This window comes from Chrysochloris asiatica, unplaced genomic scaffold (genome assembly GCF_000296735.1).
Source record: "Chrysochloris asiatica unplaced genomic scaffold, ChrAsi1.0 scaffold00091, whole genome shotgun sequence".
Classification (NCBI taxonomy): domain Eukaryota; kingdom Metazoa; phylum Chordata; class Mammalia; order Afrosoricida; family Chrysochloridae; genus Chrysochloris; species Chrysochloris asiatica.
The window spans coordinates 4493217-4506687 of record NW_006408609.1 but is presented as its reverse complement, the minus strand read 5'-3'; the positions used below and the strand labels follow the sequence as shown (position 1 = coordinate 4506687).

At 34.8% G+C, this 13471-nt stretch overlaps 1 protein-coding gene across 1 annotated transcript in view; it reads left to right on the top strand.

Annotated features, from left to right (window-relative positions):
• ROBO2 (roundabout, axon guidance receptor, homolog 2 (Drosophila)) overlaps window positions 1-13471 on the top strand; it is a gene marked incomplete at its 5' end in the record, with an annotated part of 881870 nt that overhangs the window by 786209 nt on the left and 82190 nt on the right. The window contains 3 exons of the mRNA XM_006866447.1: window positions 3916-4147; window positions 7290-7414; window positions 10157-10328. Of these exons, the coding sequence (XP_006866509.1) occupies window positions 3916-4147; window positions 7290-7414; window positions 10157-10328 (529 nt within the window). The remainder of the gene's footprint in view (window positions 1-3915; window positions 4148-7289; window positions 7415-10156; window positions 10329-13471) is intronic.

Genomic DNA, 13471 nt, shown 5'->3' with positions numbered 1-13471 from the left:
TGTTGTTGTTGTTAGGTGCCATCGAGTTGGTACCGACTCATAGCAACTGTATGAAACACTGCCCAATCCTGGGCCAACCTCAATACTATTGCCACAATTGAGTCCATCAATGCTGCCACTTGGCCAATCCATCTCGTTGGGGGTCTTCCTCTTTTTCTCTGATACTCCACCTCGCCAAACATGATATCCTTCTCCAGTGACTGGTCCCTCCTGACAATATGTACGAGAGACCAAGTTTGGCCATCTTGGCATCCAAGGAGCACTCTGGCTGCACTTCTTCCAAAACGGATCTGTTGGTTCTTTTGGCAGCCCATGACACCTTCAATATTCTCCAACACCATAACTCAAAAACATCAATTCTTCTATGGTCCTACTTATTCACTGTCCAGCTTTTACATGCATATGTGGTTATTGAAAATAACATGACTTCGGTCAGGCACACCTGAGTCCTCAAGCTTTCTGACATCTTTGCTCTTCAACACTTTAAAAAGTCTTGTGCAGCAGATTTGCCTAATGCAATACATCATTTGATTTCTTGACTTCTGCTTCCATGAGTGTTGATAGTTGATCCAAAAAAAAGGAAGTCCTTGACAACCTCAATCTTTTCTCCATTATTCATAAGTAGTTCATCGGTTCTTCTTCCTAGTATGTCTTTGTCTGGAAACTCATCTGAATCCTGTCCACCATGGGTGACCCTGCTGCTTTCAGAATCACAGCATCTCACAAGCCACCACAATACGACAAACTTACAGAAGAATGGTGGATATATGTATTAATGTGTGTGGCCTGGTGTGGTGCTGTTGGTTAATGTAGTAGAATGCAAAGTCGGTTTATATACATACATATATAACTGACTATTTTTGTGTATATAAAAATAATGTTACAACTATATAAGAAATGCTGAAAGTTGACATGTAAAGAATACATTTTTTATAATATGCTGGCAATTGGATAAAGACATTTTTAAAAACTGAAATAGCCATCTCCATCTTCACATTCTGTAATTTCCATTTCTCCTCAATCTTCCTGAAATGACGTTATTTCATCTCTTTCTTCTCCATTAATCTTTATACTTTACTTGACAGTGAAATGTGTCAAGATAAGGACTTCTTAGAATATGGATATTAAACTATGATATGGAATGTTAATTAGAAGAAGTTCTGTTATAGTTTGTTTAAATGAAGCATTCCTAGAAATATGGCAAGACATTAAACATTGCTTAAAAAGCTAAAATCCCTTTTTCCTATGAAAATGAAACAACAGTACAACTCCAAAGCCTTTTTAATGAGTACACCGACAGAGTATGTTCATTTTTATCTTGTATTTATACATCTTTGATTTTTATTTAATTCCTATAAAAGTAAGCAACATACTTTTCAGCTGCTCTACTTTTTAAAATTGTACAATATAGAAAATACAACATTTGCCCTTTAGCTCTATTTAATATCAGTTTTTAGATTCAAAATCTCAGATCTTTGTTGAATCATGTTGCTTATATTCTATGCCTTAAATACATGAAGAAATCATTGAAGTTGTCAAATTGTGCCAATCATAGGACTATTAAAAAAAGACATTTAACATTTGCTAATGTAAATATACCATGTGAATTTACAACATATGAATTTAAATCATAACTTTTAGTCTTTGTAATATGCTTTCTCCAGCCACATTCTGTCCCTATTCTCCATCCACCCTGTATAAACCCTGTTCTTCTTCAATGTCTCTGTATTGATTATTTCTTTTGAGAAACTTTATCTGCCTTTCCTAACTCAGACACTTGCTCCCCACTGGGGGATTCCTTAGCTCCTTGTACATCATTCTTAACATTTGCTTATGTTTGTGTGTTATGATTGTCATTTGACCATAGTTGGTAGGATTTTGGATAAGGAACAACAATATCTGCTTGTGTTCTTAGTTAACATCCTAAGAGCAGACCCTGACTATTTCAATTCCCTATTTTACCTTTTTGCTGTTGTCTAGTGCTGTTGCATTGTTTGCAACTCATGAGTTTGAATTGCCCACCTTTCAGTTCAAGCTGAACTTGCAATCTAGCACATTAACCCACAGCGCCACACCAGTATGCCAATTTACCCCTAGAACTTATTAAAATTTATGACACTTATTAGTAGGAGGACTCCTGATGTGGTGCTATGGGTTAATGCGTTGGACTGCAATTTAGGTTTGAGCAGCAAGGTTGGTGGTTCAAGCTCACCAGCCTTTCTTCGGAAACCCGATACAGGATCACTATGGGTCAGAACCGACTCAACTGCACTTAACAACAACAACAATTAGTAGGAACTCAGAAAATATATTTTGAGGGAGTAAAGTTAATGACTAAACAAAGGGTAAAGATGAAAATTTCTGGAAAAATACACATTGCATATAAAGTCACAAAATCAGATTTGAGTACAGTGTAAAAGAAAGCAGATCTGAAGTAGATAAAGAGTTACCCAGACAGACAGACAGCATAACAGATAAATTGCTATTGGTGAGTCTGATTTATGATAACATTATATACAAGAGAATGACATGCTATCCAGTTCTGCATCATCCTCACAACTGCCAGCATGTCTGAGGTCATCATTGCACCTACTGTACCAATCCATCTGTCACGCTCACCATCCTTTCACTTACGTCACCAAGCCTGATGTCCTCCTTCAGTGTATGATTCCTCCTGATGCTGTGTTCAAAACAAGCAAGTGATTGATTCCAATGTTCTGTTGTGATATATATGTAAGGCTTTAAGCGTTATATTTTTAGAATTAGATCACCAGGCCTTTATTCCTAGACTCTCTTAGCCTGGGAGTACTAATGAAACCTATCTATCTTGGGTTAGTCTGCTGGTATTTGAAAAACATGTGGCATAGATATTCTGATCAGGCCCTGGTGGTGGTTATGTGCTGTGGAGTTGGTTCCGTCTCATAGCAACCCTGTACAGGGTTTTGGAGGCTGTAAATCTTTAAAGGAGCAGAAAGCCTCATTTTTCTCCTGCAGAACAATTGGTAGTTTCGAACTGCTGACCCTGAGGTTAGCAGCCCGATTTGTAACCACCACACTACCAAAATTACCAGGCCCTAAAGAAACAAAGAGTAGAACAGGATCCAAAAGAATACAGCAGACCAGATTTACTGATCTGAGAGAGACTCATGTAACTACCAAAACTAAGGTGGCCCTTAGACACCCTTCAAGTCTGAAATTTACCCCACTTCTGGTGATAAACTTTCAGCTAAATAATAGGCCTATAAAGTAAATAATGAAATATGTGACAAGTGTGCTCCTCAGAATATTAAAATATATGAGACCAAAAGGGTAGGGTAGCATTTGTTTAAAAGCAAAGCTCAGAAGACAGAAAGGGGCAAGAAGGAGAGATGACTAGAAATGGGAATCCAGGGAAATGGGTAGAGTGCTATTACATTACGGGATTGCAGTCAATATCACAAAGTAAATTGTGGATACATTTTATAATGGAAAACTAGTATGCTCTGAAAGCTTCCACTCAAGTTACAATAAAATTTTCAAAAGAAAAGAAAAAAAGAAGAAATACTGGTTGTATAGCTTCCAGAATCGCAGCAACAAGCAAGCCATCATAGTATAACAAACTTACAGGTGGATAGTGGAGATAGGAAACAATGCTAGGGAAATTAGTGAGACCAGGCCTAGGCATCTGAATCTAATACATAGCTATCTTGTATACGATGGAGTATTTTAAACAGGAGAGAGATATGTTGCGCTTTGTTTTGGGTATAAATTTGGAGCAATATGAACATGGAGTTGGAACCGGATATCATATGCAGAGATATGCCACTTGGGTGACAGTTGATGAAGACTGAAATAAAGACAAGAGAAAAACGCATGGATCCATTGTTATGTCTGAAATATCTCCATTTTGTTTTAAATGTTCATTGTATCTTTCAGGTGGATCGTCAGCCCCAATTTATTCAAGGCTACCGGATTATGTATCGGCAGACTTCTGGTCTGCAAGCTACATTGGCATGGCAGAATTTAGATGCCAAAGTCCCAACTGAAAGAAATGCTGTTTTAGTCAATCTGAAAAAGGGAGTAACTTATGAAATTAAAGTTCGACCATATTTTAATGAGTTCCAAGGAATGGATAGTGAATCTAAAATAGTTCGTACTACTGAAGAAGGTCAGTATTTAGATTTCAAACACAAATGGTTTTGAGTTGAGTTGCAACTGCAAGGTCAGCAAGTCAAATTTACCTGCTCTTTCTTGAGAGAAATAACAAGTTTTCTGCTCCTGTAAAGGTTTAGTCTCAGAAACCTATACAGGATTGCTATAAGTCAGAACCCACTAGACAGAGCACAACCACCACCACTACCATACCATAATAAAATCAATTTCTGTTATAATACTAGCTTATTATCACCTTAAAAGAGTACCAAAATCACTGCTATTGAATCAGTTCCTACCTATAGTGACCCAATAGAGGGTTTTCTTTATAGGAGTAGAGAGTCAACTTTTTCTCATGTAATAACTGATGGGTTTGAACCACTGAACTGGTGGTTAGAAGAGTCGAAAGAAATAATCTAAAAATTAATTTAGGAAGTGTTTCTTGTTTTGTTTTTTTTCCTTGAGAATTCTGTAAGATGCTGTGACAACTCAAAAAACAAATTTAAATACTTCGAATTTTTCCTAAGTAAACATTTTTTCTTATGTTTATCTCTAGACTGCAATTGAATTACAATATTTTTCAATATGTCTTATGTGACCTTTAGCTCATTTAGCTTCATTAAATGACTTGCTGTAGGAAACATAAGAACATATGCTATTCTTTGTGACTTTTCTTTCTTTGGTGTTGTAAACGTGACATTTTCTCTTATCTATCCACAGAAAAATTCTCTGTGGATTCTGCCAGAAAGTCACTTGCATATTTTCAGTGGCTTTCATCTTAGTGAAAGGAGCTCTGGTAGCGTATTGGTTACGAATCGGACTGTGAACTGCCAGGTCAGCAGTTCGAAACTACCAGCTGCTCCACGGGAGAAAGATGAGGCTTTCTGCTCCCGTAAAAATTTACAGCCTAGGAAACCCTGTACAGGGTCGCTATTAGTCGGAACCAACTCCACAGCACATAACAACAACAACAACTTCTTAGTGAAGTTTCTTTTTGTTTTGTTTTTTCCCCTCCCCTTTGGAATTTTTCTTGCCTTCAGACACTTTTAAGTATAATGGATATGAATGAACATAGGCTTTGGCCAAGCCTTTTCTTAAAAGCTCCTTCATCACAGCACCATCAACATAACCTAACTCAGATACTAAACATCATAGAGTTGCCCTTTTGTACATAGTTTATGTGTGTAACTCTTATTAAAACTCTACTCTAAACATACTATCTATAAAGTGATATAAGAGCAGTATTAAAATATGTAGATTCCTCATGAGGACATGTACCTGTCCTTGTTGCCCAAAGAACTTATAAAGTATGTTTCTTTTAAAATATTATCTCCCTATAATTTACAGGATGAAATATCGGCATGTAGTGAAGTTGATATTTCCAAAGACATCATTAGTTTATTTTAAGAATATGTAAAAAGTAGAGCAAAATTACCAAAAATTAATGATAGTTCTTTATTCTCCATGTATTGTTACTTTATGATATACAATTGTAACACTTAGAAGTGGGGTGGATACATTTAATATTGAAGTCTACATTTGAAACATACTTCCAAAAATCAGTTTCACTGTAGTGCAACTCTCTTCCTCTGGATCAGACTTTTGATACCATTCAGTATGCATTCATCTCTAATTTCTATGGCCTTATAAAGGTAACAAATGAAACTCAGCTGGCCTGTATCTGGGGATGATGAGCAGCGCTTTGGGTTCTTTTCACATCTGTAGAAAGAAGTTGAGTGCTGGAATAATTGACCTGTCAGGAAGCATGTGTGGTGTTTTTGCCAAGCCAGTTTTGAAAAGTGCTCTTTTTAGTGTGGTCTATTTCACAACTACAGAGCTGGTAGACAAGTAGTTAAATTTATGTCAGTGTGCCATATTTTGGAACAATATTTTCAACTAGAGGAATAATAAAGAGGTGTATTGTTTCAACATGTGTCTGCGTGTATCCCATCTCAATGTAAATATGGCCAGACTTCAGTGAAATTTATAATTATGACAAATTCACCAAACTTGGGAATCCTTACTGACAAGCTCTTAAAACAGCTCATTACATATCTTTAAAGGAGTTACATTTCATAGAACATTGACCCTGTTCTATGAAAATCCTTTAATACTACAAAATTATTTGATATTTTAACTGCTGAGGGGAATTTTACAGTCTTTTGAGTTTGCTTTTCTACTTTGATTTAAATCCAGAGATTCACTGAGAAGAGATTTTTTTTTCCTCTAAAAAATTACTTTTTTCTCACCTCTCAGATATAGTGTATTGGAGATGCTGCATTTTAAATTCAGAAATAGTTTCTTACTCATCTTTTTTTCATTGTGTTTGTAATTAGTTATATAAGAAGTTATAAAGGAAAAATCATTATTATAGGAAATTAAAATTTGCTCATTTCACATTTAACCCTTCATGAACTGATTTTATTTATATTATAAGAGCTCTTTACACATCCATAATAAAATAAGTTTTATATCTTAAAATAGAGGTTGATTTATCAAAATCATTTTGCTAAATATGAAAACAAAGTATTTTTCTGTGTTGTGAAAATGCTGTGTTTATTTTTATTTATTAAATAAAACATGAATCATTATAAAGCCACTGTTACTAATGTCACCACTCACATACAACTAGTGTTAAAATTTTGGAATATATCATCTCAAAATATTTTTGATAGCAGTATTTTTTTTAGAATCAGACTTGAAGGAACCAAAGTTCTAGAATCAGACATACCTGGGTCAAATCCAGCCTTTCACTGACTTGGTGAGATCTGTTAAAGTAACCATCTGTTTGGTCATCTGTAAAACAAAGATAGGCATTGTTTACTCCTTCTGAGGTTATTGTGAGAATTGTCAGGCACTTAACTCAGTGTTAAGCACATAGAAAATATTCATTAGCATTTACTATTGTACTCTTGGCTGTTACATTTACTATTGAGTGCATACTACAACTGTTGCATTTGCTTTAAATTTCTACATTACACATATTTTATAGACTTTTCTTTTTTTCATATTTGTCACTATTGAACACTATAATCAAATTCAGAACTACTGGAAGCTAGAAGCTTATGCATCCTGTCTTTATATTCATATTCGGTAAGCAGCAATAATTCTCCTCAAGACTTAACCATTTGTGTTTATTCTAATTGCTCCCTCTGCAGCCCCAAGTGCTCCTCCACAATCTGTCACTGTGTTAATAGTTGGAAGTCACAATAGCACAAGTATTAGTGTTTCCTGGGATCCACCTCCTCCAGATCATCAGAATGGAATTATCCAAGAATACAAGGTAGGGTCACACAAAAGAGGTTCCCAGAGACAGCCCACTGTGGTAAGGCTTGTCTCTGGCAGCCCTCTAACAGAGTTTAAACACAAAGTGATTATTAACTTGACAATGATCACGTGCGTGTGACATGCAATAAAATAAATGGGTAGGGGATTAGACCCTAACTCCAAGGTTACATATGTAAAACACAAACACAGTTGGACAATTAAATCACAACACTAAAAAATAAATTATTTTAAAGTGTGATTCCAGAATCTGGGAATTTAGGGTTATGGGGGATGGGTAGGTTGGCAAGTCCTCATGTCAAGAACTGTCATTCACTTTGGTATTGGAGTTATTTGTAAGAGACTTTGCTGTTGTTGAATGCTGTCGAGTTCATTCCAACTCATTGCAACCCTGTATAGGGTTCCCAAGGAGTGACTGGTGAGTTTGAACCACCAACCTTGTGGTTCAAACTGACCTTATGGTCTAGTGCTTTATCCTACAGTGCCACCCTTATGTAAAAGGCTTTAGGACAGTTGTTTTTAAGCTGTGTTCTGAGAGAAAGATCCTTCAAGGTTTAGAGGATGTGGTAGGGAGGGATAGGACAGGAGTGGGGCACAGATAAGAGGATAGGCATCATCAGTCTGAATCTTAGTTTTGTTTTATTAATTTATTACGGTTTTCTATAAAATTTCACTTATAAAAAAGAACCTCTGGAAAATCAAAGTCTGAGAAAACTGACATAAAAATAGTTGAGTGTCTCATTTTTCAACTGGTGAGTTTGCTACTATTTAGAAACGTTATTTATCTATTATAATCATTTTATGTTTATTTAAGATGCAGAATATATCTATTGAAATGAGATTTTGTTAAATTGTGATACAATTATACTATGCATGAGTGTAAGACACCTCATTTTAAACCTTGTAAAAATTCAAAACTATGAATTTTGTGCTATTAACAACTATTTATGTTGTTGTCATTAAGTGCTGTAGAGTTCGTTGCAACTCGCAGTGACCCTGTATAGGGTTGTCGAGGTTGTGATTCTTTGTCGGAGCAGAAACCCTCATCTTTCTCCTGCTTAGCAACTGGTGGGCTCAAACCCTGACCTTAGGTTAGCTGTCCAGTACTTATCCTACAGAACTGCCCTTCTACAATAAGTATTTATAGAATTCCAAAAACACCATACTAGATCATTCTAATAGAACAGACAGCTAGACACCTCATCTTACCCAGGAATTCAGAATTGGTTGGTGAAATAAAATTGAATAATATAAGTAAAAAATATCATTATACGTATATTGCTGTCTCTAAGGAAAACAATTTTAAAATATAATTTTCTTGAAATTAAGAACAATGTACTGAAGCCAATGGATGGTATATACATAAGCATGAATGTTTCCACATCATGTTAAAGAAAGCGTATTTAAGAAATAAAAGAATAGTTTGTTTTACAACAACATTTATATAGCTCCTAAAGTTTTACAGGTGTTAGGAAACAGTTTTTAAAGCTAATACTTATCTACTATGACTGTACATGTATATGTCCTCTGATAAGAATTTAGTTCTGTGATTAATATCCTAAAGTCTCATTTAGTATGTCATTTTTACATAAGTTGTAAAGTTTTTCACTCATTTGATACTGTCATAGTTGGAAAGAAAGTATGCATTTGGGTGAGATCTTAATATTCTTCTATTTGGAAAACAAGTATAATGTAAATAATAAAACCACTAGTCAAACATTATTTTACAGAAAAATTTCAGGAACTTAACTAGTTTCAGAAATAAACTATGTGTGTTCCTACATGAAATAGAACATAATATGTATGCAAATATATGTACACAGTGGAATTATTTTAGAGTACATTTTACAGTGAGATTTCCATATCAAGAAGTAAATATACCCTAGAATTAGTTTCCTCTATGAAGTGAAGGCCTGTGGTTCCCAACATTAGTGCTTAAAGACTTTTCATTCACTATTTGACTATCATGTATCTGTATGTGTGTGTATATGTTTTGATCAATATCAAGATTTATTACTGTCAATGTAAATATTGACTTTAATTTCATCTTTGTCAATATCTATAATTTAGGTCAATTAATCTTGTTAACTACTTCTGTAAAAGTTAATATTTTCTTAAATGAAATATAAATTACTTAGTTGTATACCTACATATTATAGATATTAGAACTTATAATCAACATAGTTATATAGATTATATATAATAAATCTTGATAGATAAATTATTCCAATAAATATGCATTTTAATCCATATCATAATGCCATTTGCAACTAAAAACCACTTTCCAGAAACATTAAGGGAATCATTTGCATTAAGGGATCATTCAGTGCTGACACTACATACATGGTATAGTTTAAACATACATGGTATAGTTTTAGAATCCCTTATGTCATCGCTTTAATATGCATATACATGTAATGTATATATATGAAAATAAACTTTAGAATTTGAGCTTTTGAATAGCCATTTGCAAACATATATGCTACCCTGGTGTGGTGCTATAGGGTAAGCACTGGACAGCTAACCACAAGGTCAATGGTTCAAATCCACCAGCTGATCCTTGGAAACTCTACACAGGATTACTATAAGCTGGACCCAACTTGATGCCACTTAGCAACAACAAACAATGTACATCCCTTGAAAAGAAATTGGTCACCATTTAAAGAAATCAACTGTAATAGTATAAGTACCAGAAAGAGTAACTTCATATTCTTTTATTATTAATTTTCAATTTCTATAGATCTGGTGTTTGGGAAATGAAACTCGATTTCATATCAACAAAACTGTGGATGCAGCCATTCGATCTGTTATAATTGGTGGATTATTCCCAGGTATTCAATATCGGGTAGAAGTTGCAGCTAGTACCAGTGCAGGGATTGGAGTAAAAAGTGAACCACAGCCAATAATAATTGGTGAGTATCAGTCTATAAGAGATGTATCTTCAAATTAGCCATCTGACAGAGGGGTAGAATCATTTTTTTGTGTTTACATCATAACACTGATGACTGATTCATACTCATGAATGCGTATCTTTCTCATACAGGCAAGTGGGTAATGAATTAGGGTCACCTAAAAATTGCTTAGCACAATTTCTTGTATTCTTAGAGTTCCATAAAGTTATTCAAATGATAATCATTAAGATTTTAAATACTGAAAGTTAGTTTGAAAATTGTTTTTTTAAACAATAGCTTCATTAATGATTTTGGCACCATTGAAACATAATAGAAAACTAGACAGTTTCTGAACACTGTGCATTGTTTCCAATCTACATGCTTCCTCCTAGGCCAAAAAATGTTCAATAATTAACTAGAAACAATTCATAATACATTGTAACTGAAAATTGCTGTTTCAAAAGAGAAATCCCAATTAAATTTATTATCATTATGCATAAAATTATTTCCTATTAGCATGGATTATGTTTGCATGTTCTTAGAATTTATATAAATTGAATCATACAATATATTAGATTTTGTGTCTGTCTTTTTTCACTTTTTAAGATCCATCCATGTATATGTTATGTAACATATTTTTATTGCTGAACTTTATAAGTATTCAGCTTTATGATTACACCATATTTTGTTCATTCAATTTTTATTGAGAGGATGAACATTTTTGTGTGAATCTTTTTGAGGACATATAATTTTATTTTATTTGGAGAAATACCTAGAAGTCAAATTTCTGGATAATTGAGTTAATGTAATTTAAATTTATAAGAAGCTGCTATGCAATTTTCCAAATTGTTATGTCATTTTATGCTTCCACCAGCAAACCAAACAACTTGTAGATTTTCTACATCTTAACCAATACCAAAGATGTTGTCAGTCTTTGTAATTTTAGCCAGACTGGTGGCTATAGGGAGTCCTGGTGTGGCCCTGTGGGCTAATGCATGAGACTGCAAAGTCATTGAATTGCAAAGTCATTTGAACAAAGTCAGGATCAACTTGATGGCACTTAACAACAACAACAATGGTTGAGAAACTTTACATATGCTTATTAATCATTTGCATATCTTCTTTTGTGAATGTCCAATTCTTGGTTCAATTCTTTTGCTTTTTAAAATTGGGTTGTTTATCTTTTGTAATTGATAAAAAAGAATAGTTTATTCATTCTGGATACACATTCTTTATCATATTCATATATTACAAATATTTTCTTACAATCTAATGCTTACCGATTTATTTTCTTAATAATATCTATTGATGAGCAACTGATTCATATTCTAATCATTTTTAATTTATCAAAACTTCCTTTTATGTATGTATGTTGTTGTTGTTAGTGCTGTTGAGTTGGTTCTGACCCATAGTGACCCTGTATAGAATTTCCGAGAAGCACCAGGTGAGCTTGAAACATTGGCAGTGCAGTTCAAATGGTTTTGCAGTCTGGCGCTTTAACTCACAAAACCTAGATATGCTGTGTAAAATATTAACTGCCAATTTCAAGTAATGGTATTTTCTTATATTCTCTTCTAGAAGTTTTTTTTAAAACCATTTTATAATTTTAGCTTTTGTGTTTTGATCTATAAATTATCTCAAAATAATTGTATATGGTTTGAGAGTTGTAGTTGATTTATTTTCATTTGTGTATCCTGATACCTGGTCACTGGTGTAGCGTCCTGATATGTCTCACTGTAGAATAATGTGCTGGACTACAAGGTCAGTTTGAACCTTCAAGGCCGGGGATTCAAATCCACTAGCTGCTCCTAGGAAATCCTACACAGTGTGGCTATTGGTCAGAACTGACTCGATGGCACTTAACTGCAACAACAACACCAATTTATTGAAAAGACTTTAAGCTGCTCAATTCACCATAAATGTGCAAATCCATTCCTAGATTTCATAAGCTATTTGGGTTTTCTACATGTGCATCCTGGTGTGGCACTGTAAGATGAAAAATGAAATGCTAACTTAAAGGTCAGTGGTTCAAAGCCACCAACTGCTCCTTGGAAACCCTATATAGGGTCTCTGTGAGTTGGAACACACACGGTGGCACATAACAACAACATCCTTAAGCCACATCACACTCTTAATTTCTGTAGCTGTAAGGAACCCTGGTGTGGCATTGTGAATTAATATGCTGGACTGCAAGGTTGGTTTGAATCACAAGGTCCACAATTCACGCTCAAGGGCTACCCCTCAGAAACCCTATACAGGATGCCTATGAGGCAAACCAACTCTATGGCATTTTAACCACAATAAACCTAAAAGTTAGGTAGTGTAAACATATACTTGACCACTTTTTTTGCAAATCTAGTTTTTCTCTTTTCCCATGTACTTTAGAAAGTAGTTTGTTAATCTATATCCACAAAGAGTTGAAAATTTGATTGAGGCATTGGATGTATATATTTAATTGTAAAGATTCAGTATTTTAGTTTTTATAAAATGTTGCTGTTGTTGAATTGGTTCCGATCCACAATAAAAAATTTTCGAGTCTGTAAATATTTACTGGAACCAAAATCTTCATCTTTCTTCCTCAGAGTGGCTGGTGGGCTCAAACCACTAACCTTGTGTTTCATACCCTTGTGTTTATCCTCTACAGCCACTGTACTTCCAATGTATGGATTGTTGTTGTTATTAGGTGCCATTGAGTCAGTACTGATCTTATGCGCAACAGAATGAAACACTGCCCGATCCTGGGCTAACCTCACTATGGTTGCCACACTTGAGTCCATCGGTGCTGCCACTTTGCCAATCCATTTTGCAGCAATCTTCCTCTTTTTCTCTCACCCTCCACCCTACCAAACATATTATCCTTCTCCAGGGACTGGTCCCTCCTGACAATATGTCCGAAGTATGAGACATGAAGTTTGGCCATCTTGGCCTCCAAGGAGCACTCTGGCTGCACTTCTTCCAACACATATCTGTTGGTTCTTTTGGTATCCCATGACGCTTTGAATATTCTCCTCCAACATGATAGCTCAAAAGCATCAATTCTTCTACAATCTTCCTTATTCACTGCCCAGCTCTCGCATGCATATGAGGTTATTGAAAATACCATGGCCTAGGTCAGGCACACCTTAGTCTTCAAGCTGACATCTTTGTTATTCAACACTTTAAAA